This window comes from Acanthochromis polyacanthus, chromosome 3, assembly GCF_021347895.1.
Source record: "Acanthochromis polyacanthus isolate Apoly-LR-REF ecotype Palm Island chromosome 3, KAUST_Apoly_ChrSc, whole genome shotgun sequence".
Lineage (NCBI taxonomy): Eukaryota > Metazoa > Chordata > Actinopteri > Pomacentridae > Acanthochromis > Acanthochromis polyacanthus.
The window spans coordinates 25,777,191-25,799,852 of NC_067115.1; the positions used below are offsets into that span (position 1 = coordinate 25,777,191).

Here is a 22,662-nt window from a genome sequence, read left to right on the forward strand (position 1 = left end):
TGCATTTAAGGTAAACATTGTGTGGATTTCTTCCAGATTTGTAGCATTTTATAGAATTATCTGTTGCTAAAAAACTTTAAAGGCCCTCATTTTTTGACCACACTTAAGTGTACTTCATCACATTTTAGCAAAAACATATATAGCACTGATTATTACTTTAAATGCTCAGTTTAGCATAAAGCAAAATGGCTGCTTCAGTGCTTTTTTGACCCTGCAGAATAACACATCAAAGTGTTTTTTTTAATGACCCCCCAGTGTGACAAAAGCTTTTAAAGGATTTTGCCTGCGAGTGTCATGTTGGCAAGCGTCCACGCTGCCGAGTTGTTCCGCAGCAAAGCGCCGAGCTGAATTTTAGCCAGCTCCACGGTTACTGATCTGCTGACACTGCCCTAACTTTGTGTGGTTGGAACAATACCAATTCATCAGATGGACATGAACTTGTTTTTTGACATGAGATTTCTTGACCCGGCACCACCTTTTGTTCTCTTTGCTTTATCACGAATGACTGATTCTTTCCAAATTCCCCTCAGCGTTTTTCAATCTGAGCGCCAACATGTTGAGAAGTTTGCTGCTTTTCCTTTCATATAGTGCGTCTGTGTTTCTCAGTTGTCAAAAATGAGCGTTATTTTTCTTTATAGGTAGACTACAAGTGATTGTTAGTGCTTACCTGATCACCTTTTTCACCTTCTCTAGGAACTGAAAGACCCCCAGTGTCGAGATGAGATGGCGGCTGCTCGTGGGGCCCTTAAGAAAAACGCCACCATGCTGTACACGGCCTCACAGGCCTTCCTGCGCCACCCAGATGTGGCAGCCACACGTGCCAACCGAGACTACGTGTTTAAGCAGGTCCAGGAGGCCATAGGAGGCATTTCCAGTGCTGCTCAGGCCACCTCGCCCACTGACGAGAAGCATGGCCACGCTGGCATTGGAGAACTGGCTGCTGCCCTCAATGAATTTGATGTAAGTCAGCAAAACACTACACTTTGCTCATATAGATTCAGTCTCTGCTGTATCATAACGTTAAAGCATGCTAATGACCTCTTCAAGGCGAGACACTAATGAAGGCACCTCGTACCTTAAAGCTCACCTAGATAAAGGCTTCTTTGAGAGAGGCAGAACACTATAGCTTCTTATACAGTAGTTGCATTTATATGATCAGTATGATCTGGTGTTTCCTTGTCTAGTAGGTAAGATGACTAGTTAAACATTAAAGCATGCTAATGACTTCTTTAAGGCAAGACGCTAATGAAGACACCTTGTACATAAAAGCTAGCACCTAAATAAAGGCTTCTGTGAGAGAGGCAGAACTTTATATCTTCTTAAACGGTCATTGCATCTATATGATCAGTACGATCTGACATTTCCTAATATTTAAGATGGCTAGCTGTGCTTTTGTTATATCCTTTTGACTACAATAAAAGGAATGCACATAAGCTTAGATAATTTGGGTAAATGTTGTTTCAGAGACTTGCACACAGTACCACTGTTGTGCACATGTGAACATGTCCACTATCTGCTGAGTCACATTCATTAAACGGTATTAGAAAAAGCCAACTTTATATTATCTGGACCCTTTTGTGAATGCTAACAGTATTACTGGTGTCTAGCCTTTCATTTTCAATGTAATACTTCTCTCTTCTTCTCTCCATGTGTGTGCGCTCATGTGGTATTATGGCTGGTCTTTCACATTTATTTTTTTCATGAAGTTAAGCATAACTTTTCTGTACACTGCTATGGTTCCCTGTCTATATTTACATCTACACTTTATAAACTTGTGATCAAAAACAGTTATGTGCATAAACGCGACGCTCTGCTGCCATCTAGTGGACACATACTCACAGTGAACCCTTGATTATGTACAACACTGTCGGGCTTTATGCTTGCAGATTGTGGCGAGAATTAGCTTTGACGTTTTTCTTTACAAACATCTTCATTAAAACATCTGATACCAAATGTCACGTAGAATATAGAAAACTATGACTCTATCTACTAAGGAGCAGCCCTAAAAAACATTGAAGGTAGATGTAGTACTTTGATTCATGTATTAAATTTTCTAAGGCACACAGTTACCCTTCAGCTTGTCATGACTGATGATGCCCAGACTGTATGTGCATATAGATTTAAGACATTTGGCATACAGAACAGCTATAAATGAATGCAGCACCTTTTCCCTCAGGACTTCCAATGATACATTAACACACAGTACAATTAATTTATGATCGCAGCTAAAAAAAAGGATTTTCTACAGTAAAATTCCTTAGATTTCAATGTAGATTGTTTTGGAAATACGTCAAGTATTGTAGCACTCTGAACATTTTCCAACTATGGCTATTAAATAGTTCAAAAACTAATTTTATTGGCACAAATGCAGTTTATTGCTAAATAACTGGAGTAAAGAGTTTGTCCTGGAAGTATCAACTGTTATTTGTTCCTTCTAGTGCATGCTTTTATCTGTCAGTACAGCTCAAAAGAACAAACTAACCAACACATTTTATTAAGATAAACTCTTTTTACACACCCAAAGTGACAATGCAATGCTCTGTCATTAGAATGCCAACCCACGACACCCTAGTGATATTTAATTTAGTTCAAAACTGGCAAAAGAAGCAGCCTTAACTTTTTTGTCAGACTCATTCCTGATCTTGACATTTCTACTAGCTAACCATGTCTACTAATATTAAATTGAAAATTACTTTTGTTCCTTTGTGCCTTTACATTTCCTTGTACAAATCACATTACTTGCAGCACACTGCAATTGCTTTCTTTTTAAAACCATCTAATCTGAATCTGTCCACAGAATCCGCTAAGCTATTTGTTAGAACCGCGGTTCTTATTGGTAAAATTGGCAAATGTCACACAATCTACTTGATTGAAAATTAACTGTACCTTCCCTTGTGCTTTGACAGCATTTGATTATTTCAGATTTTCTCCTGTGTATTTCTTTTATCTGATGTTGAGCTGCCACAGAGTCCTCATTACCACCTCCACAATTATGCGGAATTGGAGGAAGATATTCAAGCATATTAGACTTCAAGTTGTTTGAATATATTTAGACAAAAATAAGCCTATTTAAGGACCTCAGGGTTTCACTAATTGGAAGCCTTTGGGAGGTAATGTTATTGGCATTTTAGATTTATTGTATTTAATTGTAACATTTTTGGGTAGCTTTTATTTTAATGACAGAATTTTATTGGGAACAAATTGGAAAAATAAAATGTGTAAACTGTCAAGTACAATGAAGTAGAAGTTGCTAAGGTGATATCTAATTTAGCAGCATCAAACGCTCACAGTGTTTTTGTTAATATTGCCACAAGTTTAATGCTTAATTGTTATGGATTGAAAGAGACCCTGCTCTGTTTGTTCATTATGAGGTTAGACATGAGCTTTCTTCATACACTAATAAAGGGATGTGATGTACTTGCTTTGAAAGGTTTATACCCACATTTATGCATGTATGATTAAAATAAGGTCAGTGATTTAGTTTTAACTATCATCACAATACTTTTCTTCCACATGTACTGCTTTGCTTGTATTACTCTGTTTTATACATGCTGTTGTACCAAATGAACAATCAAAATGCTAAATTAGTTCCTGGTTTACAGTATGTGACTGACCTCTTGTGGTAATAGTTGTGAATTACAAGTACTCCACAATGGGGCTTGGTGCTGCAGCCATTTGGAGAAATGTCAGACCAGTAGAATAAAATAAAGGAATAACGAAAAGCTATTTCAAGCGAAGGAATTAGGCATCATCGGAGACCTGCACTGTATTTCTGACTGAACTTGCGGTCTGTTATCTTGCACGATGCCGTGGCCTACAGTAATCACGTTGACTCTGTTTTTATGTAAAACAAAATGGCTTTTAGAAAAGCAAAAGACGTGCGTAATGCGATTCTGTTCGGCAGGCAGACAGGCAGCAGTTAAATGAGACAAATTGCCCTTTGCTTAGCCCTCTGTGCTTGCCTGAAGCTGGTGCATGTTTAATTCCTAACTTACCACCGAGACCAGACTATGGTAAGGTCTTCTCTGAATAGTAATGAACTGATATACTAAGCTTTGAGGCATGGCGCTTTAAAGATACAGTGTGTGCACAGGACTATGCCTGGGCTTTGAGTTTCTGTGTATGTGCAGTAGGGTTTAGGTAGGGTTGTATCGGGGGATCAGTTGTACACATCCAAATTAAAACCACCTGTCTAATATTGTGTAGGTCATCCCTTTGCCATCAGAACAGCTCTGACTTGTCGTGGGACACTGGACATTTGGGGGGTGTCCTGTGGTGTTTTGCATCTGAATGCTAGCAGCAAATTGCTTGGGTCCTTGGATAGGGCTTGTTCCGGCACATTCCATGGCTACCAAAGGGCTTCTAATTTAAGTTGGGATCTAGAGAGTTTGGAGGCCATATCAATACCTTGGCCTCATTGTTGTCCCTTCAGCTATGATTTGGTACTTTTAGTGTTGTGGCGGAATCCATTGCCTTGCTGGGGAAAAGCTGCTTGCGTCTTGCTTGATCTGCAGCAATGCTTAGGTGGGTGGTATCTGACAAGCAGCATCCACACTAATACCAAGATGGTGGTTTCCCAGCAGAACAGTGCATTGTAACAAGATGATTAGTATTATCCACTTCACCTGTCAATGGCTTTATTGGTGTGGCTGGTCAGAGCACTACACCACATGTTACTGTAATACAATGACTGATCACAGTTTTCTCTCTGTTTTTTTTCTTTCCATCCACACTGATCCCTGAGCACACGCCTGCATGCTTGCTTTGCGTTCTGTAATGGTGCACCTTTGGATGCTGCTGAGTTGGATGATTGGTTTGGACTGTTTTGGGTGGTGCTGCCTGCCTTCACTCAGCATTGATCCGTTTCTCATGTGTTGACTCCTCTGCGACGGTCTGATGCATGGATGGCAGACCTAGCTCTGACTGCACCACAGACTGCGACAGATATACAGAGAGACATCCTTTAATAATGGAACTCTTTTGCTTTATTTATTTTTGCTTGTGACATGGTGGCATTAACAAGCTGTGATCTGATGGTGCTCGTTTCATTAATGGAGTGGGTTATGGACAAGTTGTTCCCTCTGCCAAACAGATCATCATTGTGCTCAGACTATTGGTTTGGACTCATTCATTCTCTGCTCTCTTAACACAGTACCGACAGCCTCTTTCACTCTGACATCACAGGACATTTAGTCACACAGAAATACAGACGTGTTACCAAAAGACACAATGATTTCTAGCAGTCTCACACTACTTAGAAGCTGCTTGCTGTCATACTAGAATAAGGGTTTCTTTTTGGGGAGAGTGGATAAGAGAATGTAGAATACCTTTCATCTTGCTGTCTTAATGCTACAAATGTGCATTCTGTAAAAGCAATGACAGTATAGATTACTTGCTATGTGAAATTTATTTCCGTTTGTAATTAGATAAAACGTCCTGAGGAGCTCATACGCTGCTGAAATAGAAATGGCAAAGATGTTGAGCACACTGCGGCAACAGTCGCTGAACATGTACAGTTCCTGACACTAAAGGTTAGACAAGATTTTTAAATGCTGGGCACAGAGACAGGTCTATAGCTAGAGTGAAAGGGCAGCTTATGAATAAGACAAGGGAGAGGGAATGACCTCATCTTTACCTTTTTTTTTTTTTTTAAATGACACCTAGAATTATTTTGGAATAAGTCAACTTAGGACACCGAGGTACAAGATCTATTAAGAGAGAAAAGGGGGGTCAGCATCAGTTCAAATTCACTCAATTCCATCATCGTTTGGCATATAACAAGGAGGCAACATTAGCCCCACATCCACCTTTTACCTTTAAGATTCCTCATCAGATATATTGCAGGGATTTTCTTTTAAGAATGGTTGGGGAAAGGTTTAGTTCCAAGATGTCTTAGTTTCTATTGTAATTTTCTGGGAGCTTTTTATGCCGCTGATATTGGACATGCACATTTTGGTTAAGGTTTAGCATTAATTTGATGTAGAAATATAAGTAGTTTCAAGGGATAAAAATGTGATTGAGAGTTGTTTCTGACTCTCTGTGATGCAAACAGCCTGATTTTTTTAAACGACTTATCAACAAATATGCATCTTTCTACTGCACTGACTCTAACCAAGATAAGGATAAGCAGGTTTTTCCATTTGTGCTATATAAGATCCAACAATACATAAAGAATTTTTATCATACCCAGCCACCAGCTGAAAAATACCTCATACCTTGCAGTCTTACAATCTTTGACATTTTGTTCTCTTGCTACTTGAGTACTTGGTGAACTGATAAAATCAGACAGTGCTCCCTTTTTCCACAAATTGACCTTATTGTACTATTAACATGAATTACGCCTTTAACGGCCAGTGCTAATTGGCTAGTTTGCACCCTGAGTCGCTGTCTGCTCACCTTTGCACCAACCTCATCTGATTCTACTTTTACGGTTAACAGCTGGGAAAGGATGTCGTTCTTAAAAGGGGTTTTACGATTGCAGACGCGGTCAGGTTCTGACAAAGAAAGCACAGCATCACTGGGTGGCCACCTTAAAATTTGCCATGCAGGAAAAGCCCTGTCATGTTGGAACCAAAGTCTTTATGGAGATACGAACTCAGTGGGAGGACAGATGGAGTCGAGGCCCTACGGGGAATGTGGGTGAAGACGCACACGAATGCTTCGATTTTTAGGTCACAGCACAGAAACACGATGGAGCAAATGTAGTAGAGTTAAGGGACTAGAACTATGGCAGTGCAGTGGAGGTATGAATTTTTTGTAGAATATATTGAGATATGCAATGACTTCTTATTTATACATTTTGTAGATTGTACCTGCTTCTTTCAAGCTCTATATGTATGGAATGTTAATTTTTGAGGAGGACTGGCTGCACTCTGAACATTTATATAGAGGCAGGCAGCTGACAGACTGCCACTCACCCCTCATAACTGCAGTGCACATTTTAATATGCAAAAAAAAAATCTGTCATTCTTCTGCTTTAGGTCTCCTTATCTTTGTGCAGTCAAAAACAAGAGGCACCTTTTTAATTTGTTACTCTTTTAGTCTTTTCTGCTCCCTCACTTTTTTGAAGTGTCACTTGAAGGCATCAACAGTGACGAGCTGCAAAGTGCTTCTCACAGAGAGACCTTCGTAGTATAAAGAAATTCAAGATAAACTATAACTCCTGTAATGTAACCGAAGCAGGAAAAGCCTGCCAGCTAAAGTATGAGTTATAGAGGGCCTTCCTTTTATTCCTCTGCTGCTGCTGCTGTGGCCTTCGATTAGATGAGCCAAGAATGGTGGGGAAGAGATGGGGGCGGTGTCTTTTAACATAATTGTGATTGCATCAAAATGATTGCCTCGTCCTCAGCTTTCATTCTTCTCTCTCAACCAGTAAATTAAATTTGTCCTCATTCTGAGCAGAGACGTACTATTAGAATTTGGAAGTTTTTTTCTTCTTCTCATTATTATGTCAAGTTTGGCCCAGTGACGTGTCCTTTGTGTGTCACATCTGCTTTGCGTAGATCAGTGCAAACAGGTGGCCAAAGGTGCAGCTGTTCAAATGCATTAGCCTCAGCCTCAAAGAGCACAGTATGTTCATGCAATGACCAGCAGATGGCAGTGTTTAATTGTTTTCTAATACTTGTCCGTCCTTTCTCTTTCTGATTCCCCACCCTCTCCCTCTCTCCTTTCCATTTTTATCCCCTTTTCCTGCAAGTCCTTAGAAACAGAGATTTTCTCAGAGCAAGAGCCTGCATCACCTAGTATGGTTTTTGTGCCATTAATGAGATGGAATTTCTGATTCTATGTTTTGATGTATGTAGATCCTTGAATTGAGCCCTGTCAAAGAGAATTTAATATTAGCTTTCCAGATACAGCCGTTCCCAGTATGACCCATGAGCCCACATCTGTTGGACTGTATTGCTTTCTTCTCTTCCACATGACTACAAAGATAGGATGACTCAGTTAGCAGACCTGCGCTATACCCTTTCTCATCCCGGTCCTGTTGTGTCATCACAACTCTTGCATAGCTGCAGCTCTTGACATAAGAATGCTGTGAACAGTGCTCAGTGCCTGTGCTTTTACTGTATGCACACAGCCCCACACACGCACATAAAACCTCACCTCATACGCACACCCTGCAGACATGCATACGCTGGTAGAGCCTCGCTTTGAGCCTGCGGCAGAGATCCAAGTCGCACTGGATCATTTTTACCATGGTTTGTATTTCCATCTGTTTGTCCTCTACCTATTTTCTTCTTCTTTTTTAAGGGGGTTATTTACACAGCATCTTTCTCACTCCCCCTCACCCCTGCCTTATTTTTCCCCACTCCTCCCTTCTCTCTTTTTCTCCTCTTGGTCTCATTCGTCTGACGTGATTTGAACCAATAGAAGTGTCTGAAATGCTAGCGTGCTTACATACATACTCTGAGATCATTTGGTAGCCGCATTGTATTTTTATGCAAACCTCTCCTCCATATATTGCAGAGCCTGTAGTCACACTGCACAAGCATATGCCGGTCCTCACTCTGCATACATTATGGGCTAACTATAACCGGATTTACTTGCTAGCTCAGGGAAAGTGTGCATGACAGCCAGTCCTTTGAATCTTACTGTGGCAAGCATTGCCTCGGAGTGTAAGTTGTTTTCCAATGCTGCCTGCGTCCATCTGCGTAGTGACAGGTAATTGGACACGTTTATGTTTATGGGATGACGCATTGTGCCTCTCCTTAAATTATATTTAATATGGGAATTCCAATAACCATCATAGACATCAGGACAGTGGAGAAAGCTGATCTTCCTCTTTCTGCCTGCAACTCCTTTTGCATAATATAACTACGTATGAAGAAGAACTTCATGCTTTATTTTTTACTGTTTTCATTCCTTCTTGTCGATAAGATAGATTCATTTGTATGGCAGTATGAGCAACACACAAAAGATGGTGTCTTCATTGCTAGCATATGCACAGTGACTGCCCAGTGACCTTTCCACGTGCTTCGTTTGTGTATGAGATACTGCTGGACTAGACTCTGAGACAGTGGCAGGGGAGCAACCTGGCTCTAATGTATGCAGATGCATTCCTAACTGAGGGATAGCTTTCTTGGTAATTGCTATATCAATCTGTGCACTCCTATCCTCGCTGTCTCATTTCAGGCTCTCTGTTATTTCTCTCCCACTTTCTTCTCCCTCTCTCTCTCTCTCTCTCTCTCTCTCTCTCTCTGTCTCTCACACGTGTGCATGTACAAGCACGCAGCTTTCTCTCGCCGCATTGTCTCCCCTTCCCTGATTTTGAACCTGTGGGTGTTCAACATATTCTGTAGTTACCTGTGAGAAACTAGCAGAGAGGAAAGGAGTGTATCCTCATCGCACTTCCTGACGCTTTGCTGGGGGAAGGTCAGACATAAACATGCACAGATGCCTAATCATGTACAGATGCACACAGACCCCGAGCATTAATAACAGCATCGAACACTGCCAAGTGGCAGCGTTATTGACAGGAACCCCGTTGAGTTCAATAAAACTCCACTCCCACTGTCATTTTCACCTTGGCTGAGCCACGTGCTAGCCCAGAGGTACACCTCTTAATTACAACATCCTCTGCCTGCCGATTACAACACTGCCTCATTCTCCATGGACAGATGCACCTGTCAAGAGAAATATGAATAGGGGAACTAAGCTGAAGTAATGGGACATGACCAGGGAGATAGAGAAGTATTGGTTTGTTTGTTGCTGTACAGTAATTAGCCACTACCTGTCTTGTCTTGATGGCAATAAGGCGTGAGCGAGCTGTGGAGGATGCAGACAGAGTGGGAGGGGGTCATTGGTATAAAGGATCCATACTAGTTACAGTTCAAGCTTAGACTTTAAGATCCATAGTGCCTCTCCCCGTACTCTTTCCTTAAGGCTCCGTTTCAGGGAGTAGTTAGCTATACTTGTTTATTTCCAATTATAGATTTAGTCTTGTTGAGTGGGACTGATTGATGTTCTGATTACACTGACTGATGTCGTGCCATGTCGCACAATATATCAGATGGTATCTATTAACAAAACGTTCTCAAAAATCACCACACTGCTAAGGTTGTTTTTAATTTAGCTCTGTTTGTGTTGCTTATTACAAGGAAAATTCACATTGTTTTCATTGGCTTTCACTCTCACAAGGAAAGAACTGATTTAACAGAAAGGTTAAAGTGTATTCTAAGCATTCTCACCATATATGGACAGTCACTCTAAATTAAATGGCAACCAAAGTGAAATACCTCACTGCAGCTGTAGACCTTCCTCAGCATAAAATTCTTGGGACTTGATTTCTGAGTGGGTGTAACAAATTACTTTTTTTTTTGTGTAAAGTATCTTTGCCTTCTAGTCAGGGTCTTCTCTCTGGAAGCCTCACAAGCTAACTTGCCCACTCAGTTCTGTTCAGTTTCATTGATGCGGGGGCATGCTGGCCTTGCACGCACACTACATGTACTGTATGCAAGCATATGGACGAACACATGTACACACTCCAAACGTTTGGTGTCGTTACAGATTCTCTAGTATTGCCATGACAGCAAAAGCTCATGTTTAGAATGCACTCTCCTCTGGTCAGATATGTCTTGTATCATACATCTAAATACACAAACAAGGTTAATCTGACTGTCCTTTCAAGGCATGTAAAGCAACAGTTTATTGTGAGAGTTTTATGTGACTCTTTAGTGCCATTTCCTCCCACACATGTTCTTGCACTATTCTGACCAATCACATGTGAACAAATGCATAAAAGCAGAGTCCTGCTATGCAAAGGAATATATCTGGGTGGAACTCCTGGTGGATCTGAGACAAAACAAACACAAGATTAGAAATGAGTTGCTTGCCTTGTTTTTCTTAGTCCCCATGTTGCCACGATAAGCTCCCTACGTCAAAGTGTGACAGTCTGCAGTTGAAATGCAAACTAGCCTCTTTTCTGCAGACATTCCTTGGTAAACATTTTGGGTTTTTTTTTCGTTGTGCACAGTGGCAAACATCCATCCATGAAATGGCATCCATGAAATTTAATTCACAATAATGCTTCAGTTGGCTGACTTACGCTACCTGCTTAGGTTCTGCAGATGCAGAAGTCTGTAGATACGCAGGAAAGCTGTTCACGCTGAGCTTTGGATCTAATATGGTATTAAAATTTGCATTTTTTGTTTTAAAGAAAATGTGGACAATTGTTGACTGCTTTAATAAACATCAGATGATCCAGATGGATGTATACTGTTGCTGCAGCTGAAGGAAGTGTTCATCTTTACCCAGTCATAAAAATATTGGAGTAGCCAGTTTAGGGTTTTAATAATCAAGGGGAACCAACCACTAGTCTAACACGCTTGTTTGAGCGTTGTACAGCACTCGGAAACTTTTAATTTTCCCCTGTGACTTCCAGAATGCCACATATCCCTGATCTACGTTTAGAAGAGAGTAATGCATCCGTGAAGTTGCCGAGATGAGTGTAACTTTGTTGACAGGGCAGTTTAGCTGTCATTGTGAGATAATGTTGAGTTCTGTAGTCATAAGTACGTTCACATACAATAATCATCCAAAGACCAGCTTTCCCAGATTGTCCACTTTTTCTTTCATACACAGAACAGTTGTAGTTTTCCATGTCTTAAGAACGAACTCTAAAGAAGTTTTCAGATTGCAAGTTTGTCCTAATTGTATAAAAATGTTGAAGCAGTGTACTCTAACAAAAACACAATTAAAAAAACATTAAGTTCAGTGAAGGACAATTAGGGGTCTCCATTTACAAGATGTCAAGCATAACCTCTCATTAAATTCGTGCTTTACAGTCACAACTTGAAAGTTGAAAACACTCCTTGAGTGATGTATCAACATTGAGCCCGATGATGCATTTCCTCTCATCAGCACAGCTTTCACTGTCAAGACTTCTCTTTGCAGCAATGAAACTGACTGTTCTTTTATACTCTTGCTTTCCCAGCATTATGTCTTCATCTTGTTAGTTCCACATCTTTTGCCTTTATCCCCTTTCCAGTCTTTTAAATCTTGTAATGGTGCCTACTAAAGCATCCGCAGTGTGTACATTGCCACAGTGTGCAGTTGTTCTCTCACTTTCAGCCTCAATGGCATCCAATAGTAAATATGTCTTGGCTGAAGGTTGTGTGCTTCTTCTGAACGCCGTCTTGCAAAAGCTGCAGCAGTTGAAATAGAATCTATTGAAAATTATCCTTCCTTCCTTGCCAAGCCCACTGGCTGCCTGCTCCCCAGCCCCACTGCCTCTCCACTCTGAGGTAAATACCCAATTGCATATTCAGTAAAGGATGTTCTCATGATGCATCCCGTCTCATTTAGCAAATCATGTGAAACGCAAACAAGTAATTGAACACATGATGGTGAATCTTGCATTAAAGACCATGATGTAATATGCCTGTTTGAAGATAGTGTGTCACTTTCACTGATCTGTGGCATTTCATGCTTTGCAATGACAAAATGAGTGATGCAGAATATATTGCTTGTTAAAAAAACAACAAAGACATCATGTCCTTTAGTGCTTTCGTTGCATCAGTCCATAATTCTACAAAATACTAGCTTAGTATGTTTAGTGTCTGGTTCTTGAGCCTATCTTCTCCTATGCTGAGCTGCTGCCAAACAGTTAGCTCTTCTAAAATGGCGCCGAACAACGACATAAGCAGCCAATAAAACAAAGAAACTATATGAATCAAAGTTAGAAAGGCAAAATAATTTTTTTCCTTGCTTTCAATCTGTCGTCACGAGTCTAATCTGTCAGTCACGACTCCCACTGTGCTGTGAAGGAGCAGCACATATTGAGTTCCCTGATGTGCTCTGGTATTCAGCTTCTTTTAGGCGCCATTGGAAAGTGTGTGCACCAGAAATGGACAAATACTTCCAGCAAATGACTACCTGTTGTTTTGTATGTCACACCACTGAACTGATAACTCATAGCCTAGCCACGCTAGACAACCCACGGCAACGAATTTAATTCTCTGCCAGGGTGGGTCTAGTTACCCTCCATAAGGCTCGAGGCTGGATTCTCCTAAAACTGGCCGGACGATCACCATGAAGTGTAGAGTCAGAAGGCGGGCGTAACTAAGTGACGACAGAGGCGTGACGATTCTGGCAGAAACAACCGGCCCACAATAAACTTTGGCCACAGCCCTTAAAGATTTGAAGCTAAAATTCAACTTGAAAGATAAACAAAGGACGGCACTGAAGTGTTTCATTGAGAAGAAAGACGTATTTGGACGTATGCTGACGGGATATGGCAAATCCTTAATATACCAGTTGGCTCCGCTGGTTGGGAAGCTAATGGGACTTAGCCACAATCCGGTGCTCTAGGAACTACGTCAGCCTATTCGTTGCGCTGATTGGTTGTATTCCTACCCAACTGCTGCAGAGGGATTTGAAAGACAACCTTTTAGCCCGCCTCCCTCCCTGTCGAGCGTTCCTAGACCCTTGTGTCTTAAGAGCTGGGTCTAGCATGGCTAGGCTAGGTAACTCGTGTTCCAAAGAAATAATTTTATTTTAGAGTATATTTACTTGTTTATAAAGGTGGGAAAGTATTTTATTGGAAGTCACAAGTATTTATTTTTTGATTTGTTTTGTCCAATGGAGAAATAAACGCTGCAGCAGAAGTCCAAATCTTAAATGATCACTTTCTTTAGTATCAAACACCATTTCACTATGAAACAGGTGGTGGTATGTATGGTTGTGAACAGTGGATGTAAACTGCTACAAATGACTGAACATTACTTTTAATGTTAACATTAGTGTGGGGCAGAATATTAATAGTTTTTCTGTCTCGTTCAAATTTACATTACCTTTTCAGTTAAACCTTTAAAATGAAGTATATATTTCACATAATTTTAGATAACTTAATGCAGTTAGTATGAGTAAAATCAATAGTGAGATGCAATTGAAACGGCTTCAAAGTGTGTAAGAAAACCCCCAAACAATACATTTTACCACTGAGTCTGAAGTTATTCGAAGAATGCATTTTGAATTATTTCATTTTCTTAAGAACGGCAACAAACAAACCAAAATACACTTCCTGTTGTTCTTGTTCTAGATAATTTGACTTCTCGTTATGTACCACCTCAGGCTTGAGGTAAAAAGCCAATGTAGTTCAAGGTCAGAAATTCAGATCAGCCTGCAAGTTTGACGCTCTGCAGCAAGAGAGATGGCTGGTATGTTTGAGTAAGAACACTGAATGATCACCTTTGTGTGGTTTAAATTCTGTTCGAGGCTTGCGCTTTCCATCTGAGTATTTGTGCCCAGAATGTAGAGCACAATGTTCCACCTATAGCTCCATAGCTCACTGACCAACACTGTGACTGTAAAACCCACAGTGGAAAAATATTGAATTTGACTTTTGTTTTTCTCCCATACATACACTAGGGACATTTTCTCAATTTGTTTTTATAGAAGGAATGCTTTTGTGAAGGTCCAAAAGCCATTGTGTGGAGTGCTGATTTTAGCACAACCGGTGAAAAAAGGAAAAGAAAAATGTGAAGAGGGCTGGGTCACAGGGAGGGACAGAGGCAGTGTCTAGCAGAATGATTTCTATTGAAGGGGTGGCTGTGAGTGAGGTTTGAGGTTATCATTTTGCTAGACAGAATTTGAGAAAGCGGCAAACGAAAAGAGAAATGTATTCATATTCAAATGGAGACAAGTCCCTATGTGCCCGCGCGGTTTTCAATTATGGAAGATATGTATATTTATGTCTGCTGCAAAGGAAAGTGGACAGGGCCTCCCAGGGCTTTTGTGTGGCTGCGCATCACATCTGGTGAGACATTGTCCCAAAAGTCTGACACCTGCATTTGCACCAGTGGTCAAAATTCAGATTTTTGTTTTATAGATAAATGGCAACATTAAGAAACATACATACACACTACCATCCAAAAGTTTGGGTCACCCAGGCAAGTTCATGTTTTCCTAATCATCAATGAGTCTTTCAACACCATCAACTAACACAATGTAGCATTAGAACACAGGAGTGATGGTTGCTGGAAATGTTCCTCTGTACCCCTATGGAGATATTCCATTAAAAACCAGCTGTTTCCAGCTAGAATAGTCATTTACAACATTAACAATGTCTAGACTGTATTTCTGATTAATTTATCGTTTCCTTCATTGAAAAAAAAAATGCCTTTCTTTAAAAAAATAAGGACATTTCTAAGTGTACCCAAACTTTTTGTACAATTGTTTTGCCATAAATTCTAGTTGTATGAAGGTTCAGCATTTTCCTTTTTTGCCGACTTTGTCAAAAAGGTCATAATTCTACTTTATTTTTTATACTGAGGTCAACATTTAGTCCACTCCCTTACATACATGAAGAAAAGCCTCCTGTGTTGAATAATTATCACATAATGTTTTCCTAAAAAAAGCTGGCAAGATTACATTTCATATCTGAATGATCGGATTCATTCTATGGCTGAACTCATACATGGAATTTAGAAAACTTCTCAATCATCAAACTTAATTTGCAAACCATAGCAAGGTTGAATAATTTTTAACTCTGGAGGTCTACTACTCTGTGTCACATCAGCACTAATTTTGCTTACTGAACACAGTGTAGTAATCCAATAGCAAAGTGTGTGTTATTGAATTATTCAACAGTAAACAGACTAGGAGAGACATTTTGCCCATGCATTGGCAGCAGACTGAGATAAAGGCTCTTCAACCTGTGCGAGACACATGAAAAGTGCTGCATTCTTGTTTGAAAGAGAATCACAGCAATGGCAATGATTTAATTTGTTCTTACTGGTGTTCCTTCTTTCAGTGCCAGCCCACAGGTGAAGCAACCCACTGGGAAAAGTCTCAGTACTCCAGATTGCCAGCCTGCCGCAGGGCGTTTGACTACAAACCTTGAGCCCGCATGCTTTGGCATTACTGCGTTGAAGATCGCTACCTTTTTGCTGCTCTGTGTCTCTCTCCCGACTTCAGCGCTACAATGCGTGCAAAACCGCCTGGGTGCGTTTCTTTAGGAAGCAAAACACGACAAATAAAGCAGGGGTGCAAACAGTAGAGTGAGGACAGACGCTCCTAGAGAGAACTGATCTTGTTAATCACGTTTGCATGTCTTGCAGCACATCAACAGATATGTAATTTCAACACCTTTGGCTACTTAAACTGAGTGCCTCTGCTGCGTGTAATGTAATTTTCACCTCGCCTATGTGGAAGTTTAGACACCTTGCTGTGGTGCGAGTGGTCTTAAACTTCATTAAGGCACAGGGAAATCAGTCTGACTCACTGCCACAGAGCATATAAGAGGGTCTACTCAAGCTCCCACTGAGTAATTAATAAAGTCCAATTCTTCTCTGCTACCCTTTTCTGTTCAGCTAGTCTTTGCAGAAAAAAAACGAGAAGGACACGAGAACACAAATTTCAACTTAATAGCATCTTTATGTCCCTGTAATTTCTAATTACCTTCACTTAATTGTTGCACTTGCAGTAAACAGTGGTTAATAAGAGGGGATTAGCAGGTGAGCCATGATGGTGATAATTGCTTCCGCGAACTTTGATGGATATTTCTCTCTCTTCTGTTGTTAGTGGAGGTATATTGCTATTGCCGAGGAAGCGAGGAGGTAGTCAGTTTGCGGTCCTTGAAAATGGGATATCCTTGAGCTTTTCTGACTTGTACCTTTGCCTTTCCTATTACACGTTGCAGTCGCAACAGATCCACTGGCTCTCAGGGACGGAGCCCGGAATAAACTGCCTTGTCATCTACTAGCTCGGCGTTCCCAATTTTCTCTGGCACCCATACACACCATTCGCTGTTAATGTGCTTCACCAGCACAAGAAGTCAGGCTGCAACATGTGATTGTTTTGTATGCCGTGCGCAGTTGGAGGCAGGGAACGTTATATCCCACTTCCCGCTACAACAGAAGATCACACAGCCCCCTACCATTGTTCTCCTCATTATGATAAAAGACAGTTAATAACAGGGCAGAAATGGCCCCTCTGCATGATCCCGTACAATGATGTCAGGTCTTCACATCTGAAAGAATACCTCCAGAAAACGGGCAACTTATGTATATACACATATATATTCTCGATGGGTATATGTGAAGAGCACTCAGATGTGCTTTCCGAAGATGCTATGAGCCACTGGAGAAAAAGGGCGGCTTCACCGGATGATGAGATAACGGAAAGGACATTACATGATGGATATTTTTTTTCTATTCCCCATGTTCTTTCTGTCAAAGCAGGTGGTGGTATGGCACTATCTGTACTTTCACTTACTGTCATCCGGGCCTGGGCTAAACTGTGAAGGCCACTGTCACCGGTATTTAGAGATGGCTTCTGATAGCGAGGGGACATTTCTGTCTGTAACAAGATATTATGGGTAATACAGACTTGCTAAACCTGGGCTGTGGGTCAGTTAATCTTCTCTTCTCCTCAGGCACTGCTGTAGCACCACAAATCTCTGCAGACTGATTGATGTGCAGCTGTTGTCCTTGTGCTTCATTTCTATTTGTTATGTTTTGTTTGCTGCTGTTAAAAGTCAGACATAATCACTACCACTTCCAAAAATGGTTCTCTCTGAGGGACATAAAACCTGAAGACTGGTACCGGTGTCTGTGAAAATCTGTTATACCTCGTCTCCTCTGTTAGGCTTCTATTATTATTTACCTGCTTTGTTTTTCAGAATAATAACTTCACTCTATTTTCTTTCTTTTTATACTCAATAAAAACAAAATAGAGAGTCGGCATAGGAAAAAAAACCTCATGTATGTTGTTTGAAAGATAAACTGCATAGTACCAAAATATCTGTAGAATTCATTAAAAATGTGTTTCATAACACTAATAAAAAAGTAAATATAATAACGGAGTATTTTTAATCTATTAAAATTTAAATCAATTGTTTCATTTAATAGTAGTAAACTGAATCAGCAAATTAAAGTTTCCCCCTTTGCGTTCTGGATTCGATATTAAAAAGATACATTTAAGTAATCTGGGCTTCTTTTTGCAGAAACACTTACCATCACTAATCATTTATCAACTGTTTCCCACACTGACTGTTCTATGTATAGCTAGTTGTTCCAATTTTTTTATGGCTTTAAAAAAAAAACCTGTACTTTTCAGTAACCGTCCAAAATTTCATTATCTCCTTATTTACTGGACTTCCAGGTATAGCGGAGCAGACCGACTTCCAGAAACATTGATTCCACCTATCTCCTGAACACATCAAATGAGATTAGTGGGCAAGATGGCAGGTGTGCCTTTGCTGATGACCCCCAGCGTGTAGCCTCTTTCGAATAACCGGACGCTGCTGTTAAATGAACATCTGTAGGACGCGCTCCTGCATTGAAGGATCAGTGACATTAAACTGATATAAAATAAATTAAATACTGCAACCTGCACAGTAACCTTGACATTGTTTACCTGCAGTCTGACAATAAACCCGATTAATTTCAGCCATTTCAAGCATCCCTCTAAAGAGCTAGTTGCATTCTTGACAGAGGTGCAGGTTCAGAAGTACGAGCATTTAAATAAAAACAGAGCCATGCAACAGTTGAGGTGGTTAAATACCCTTCAGCCGGGATGATCACTGGTTGACAGACAGCCTCATTAACGTAAACTAGTGAGTTCTTTGGATAATAACTGAGAGGCAGAGACCTGGGGTGATTAGGAAATTAGAATGATAATTGTCTGGCTGCTTGAACTTGCACTAAAAGCTTCATCTGACATGTCGTTTGCTCACTAGCCTTAATGGCTTCAACTCCGGGGGATCTCACGGGAAAAAATGCCTTAAGAGCACTTAGTCATTTTGGAATACGAGGGGGATGTTGTTTAACAAAAAACAAAACAGAGGCACTTAAAATGTAATGCTTCATTTAATAAAATAAAAATCTATTTCTGAGTAAACATGTAAGTCTGAAAAGCAAGGGAAAGCGCAAATCAACTATTTTATTTTTTTATTACTTTTTATCTATTCTTCTTTGGATTTAAGGGTCAAAAGAGAACTTCCCATGCATCACTAGTGCAATGAAGGCTGTCAAGTGCACTGTGCCAAACCCTGTTTCCCAACCAAACCCACCCCCCCATTTAATACTTCCCTGCAGCTTACTGTAGGACCACATTCTCGGTGTACTGCCAGAGAGACTGGGCACTGCTCCAACTACCATTACCTGGGCAGGCGAGCATCCTTGTTGGCTTTATTATGCTACTGTACGGTATGATTTATGAGTCTGTCTATGTGCATCTGCTACATTAATAAACATTCAGGCACACTCATAACTTAACAGAGTTTTGAATACAAGCTGTGTCATACCCTGGGTATCATGAGCATCACTGCTGAAGATTGCATTAGTTTCGAGTACGTAGTTTAGACCATTACATTTTCGGACCAGTCGTGCTGCTCGTCATATTGCACGGCCGTTTGTTTGTTCTAAGACGGATGACCTTCGGTTTTACACCAAAGAAAAAGTCACACCAACAAGGAGAAAAATGCCTTTTTCATACGGTTTCATGATGCAGTTTCAGAGGTCGTCATGGCAACAAAGTCTCGATGCAGACAATGGATGGAGTCACTTTCTTAGTTCTGTTTCCAGACCTGTCACGGAAGATATGTCTGAGGCAGGAAGACGAAGCAGAAAAATCATTGCTCTCCCATTGAAACTGCGGTGAACTGAGGCATCGTTTTGTCTGCCCGCACTGTCTCACTTTCATAAACAAACGTGTCAAGGCAACAACCGGCAAAAGGAGGAGGGGGGGGGCAATGAGGTATCAAGTAGTGCAAACCCTGGGGGAACAAATTACACTTGCGATGAGTCAGGCATGGTGATACCGAAGAGGGAATATTGATGGCTTGAATGATGTAAACAGTCAAACATTGAATTTCAATGTTAGTTTTGGGCATATTTTAAGAGAGGATTGCCCACGGAGAACTAAATTTGTTAATGTTGCGCACACTGAAACTTATTTCTTTTACCTAGTCAAGTTGATTATATGGCGGACCATCATATTTCCCCCAAGGGGTTGCAAGTCACATTCTAACTTGACATAATTTAACCAGAAGGATGCAAGTTCTGTCATTACTCAGCCTGACCTCCTGGAATTATCTCACTGCTGTATATGTCTGAGAAAGTGGCTTATTGACGATAGAAATCAGTTCTGTGTTTCTCTAGATCTGTCTAGCTTTCTCTGCATTTTCCTCCTCTTTCACCTCATTCCCTAAGTAAACAGCATCCCACAGAATATTCATGTACTGCAATTCCTCAGACAGGCTCGAGACATCAGGAGAATAGAGTCAGATTGTTGACTGAATACGTCCCGGATGGCAGTCGGAGCGGCTTTTGTCTTGGCTCGGTAGAGTTATAAATAACACATATAGAGTAATTCCAGGCTTGTTTATGTTTCAACCAAGCTTCAACAAGCCTGTGTCGGTGCATGTGTTTTATAGGGGGCAGTTGTAGGCTGGAGTGTAAAAGTGCATTCACACGGCGAGCAACATGCTCAATGGGCCATGTCCACACTATTTTAGGAATACAGCACTTTTAGCTTCGTTTCTTGCTGGTTAAACTGTTTTATTTATTCATGCGTCTTTTCCAGTCTCTGATCCAGTTGGCTCCTTTTTTCGTTTCTGGATGAAATATTTACGAATGCTTAGGCTTTTTTATTCTAAATATCATATTTGTGTGGTATATTTGCCTTCCAGAAAACCTTTGGCTACTTCCATGCAAAAGTGTGTTTACTACACAAACGTGCAGCTGAAAGTAAAAGGACAATACCACTCAACTTAATAATTTATAAAACAAACCCCCGAGGAACAAGAAAAGACAATTACAGACATGAAGTGCAGACCGTGTAGTATACCTGTTAACATCGTGGAGCAGAATACATTTGTGGGTTATTCATTTTCTGGTATTATTGCTCTAAATTTAGACCCTAGCTCGAATTCTGGTTTATTCCAAGATATAATTTTTCACTAAACTATACTTAAATTGTGTATTATATGATAATTCTACTGTCAACATGATGATAGAATAAAAACATAATCCTCAGTCAATCAAATTTCATCGTTTTAATTAATGAAAATAAGCGAGTATTTGTCAGCTGCTGGGACTATGTCATAATTGATTAAAGCAATCAATATATTCAAAACAATACAGCATATGTTAAGTGTCTACCAGCACAAAGGATGAATACACGTACAGTGCTGCTGCGTTATAGTTTACAAAATCAGTAGCATATCTACAAGTTGCGATTTTAGTTATTACATGTCAACTTTGGCCTAATTCTGCTTTTAAGGACCTGTAGAACTGCATTTATCATATACAGTACATAATATCTTGACTCCTACCTGTCTCTTAAGTGACAATTGTGGGGTTTAAGAATGGCTATCTTTTTCCATTACATGTAATGATACTACTTGTAATGGGCATGGCCTAAGTAGGAAATGACTGTTTTGTACTTGAGAAAGTTCTCTCTCTTTGTGTCTTTAAACAAAATAATAGAAAGCATGAAACTTCTGTGAGAAAATTATTTTTTTAACCCCTAATAGAATCGACGTGGTGGTTCCATTGGCTGCTGTTTTTGGTCCACATGTTTAATTGCAACACGCTTATAATGGATAAATTGCGACTGAACATAATTAAAAAATGGTTGCACGGTCGCAAATAATTTTCCTAATCTGTTCTGGTTTAATTACCTGTTTAGTGATTAAGCAACAGTTCTTTTGCACAATTTGAGGTCAAAACTATGTTCTGTTTTCTATAGTAATTGAATTTGAAATAGCTGAGCTCTCATACTGACTGCATATTGCAAGTCATCTCTTTCAACATTGCAAAGCTGTGGTTCTAAACTGTGTAGTGATTTGATGGCTGTCTTTTACATTTTAATCAAGAAATGGCTCCGTGGAGGTTGATTAAAAATATTGCCACTAAAGCAAACAATGTTAATCCTCGGTCATACAAGCGTAGCTGTTCCTCCACCTGTTGTGCTAAAATGCTACAGGGTGGATTTCCAATTGTGCCTCTCATTCAGTCTGCTGACCAACTGAAAGTATATGTCATCATGCACATGCTACACAATTTCTTCTTTTTTTTCACTTAACCTCCTTGGCTTTTAATGTGGAAAACGTCCAGCACAGTTTAGGAGATGCTATCCTGTGAAGATCAAATGTACTCAGGTCTCTTTGCTCTTTGTATAAAAGATTCAGCACTACCCAGCTTAGCTTACTTTATAATATAAAGACACGGTAAAAGCTCACCCTTGAAATATTCAGTGTACTCCAGGAGGTCTACAAGGTGAATGAATGGATGGGTGGATGGAGAAAGTGTTTCACAGCCTTACTCTCTGTCAGGTTGCATGTGCATACATTACTATTTTATCTTCACAAGTTGTGTACTTCAGCTGAAATGTGGACTCTAATATTTTCCCAAAGGAAATTTGGTTCACAGGCAGGCATGAAACTCTAAAGGAACAGGAACGCACTCAAGATAAGCAGGGTAGTGCTAGTGTATGTTACAGACTAACCCAGACTCCACTCACCATATGGTGGATTATTGTAGAGTGGAAACATCTACTGGTCCAGTACATCAAAAAGCAAACCACCAAATGAAGGCCACAATTACAATCTTTCCCTGTTTTGTATTGTACTACAATTCTACTACTGCGATTTAAAAATGTAGAGTGGAAGTTTGGGGAGAAATGTGCAATTATGCCCCAACACAGGGTTTTGATGCT

At 40.2% G+C, this 22,662-nt stretch overlaps 1 protein-coding gene across 1 annotated transcript in view; it reads left to right on the forward strand.

Moving 5' to 3' along the window:
* The window catches only part of ctnna2 (catenin (cadherin-associated protein), alpha 2), a 361,962-nt gene that overhangs the window by 70,696 nt on the left and 268,604 nt on the right, over positions 1-22,662 (forward strand). Inside the window, 1 exon segment of the mRNA XM_022216075.2 lies at positions 694-960. Within this exon segment, the coding sequence (XP_022071767.2) occupies positions 694-960 (267 nt within the window).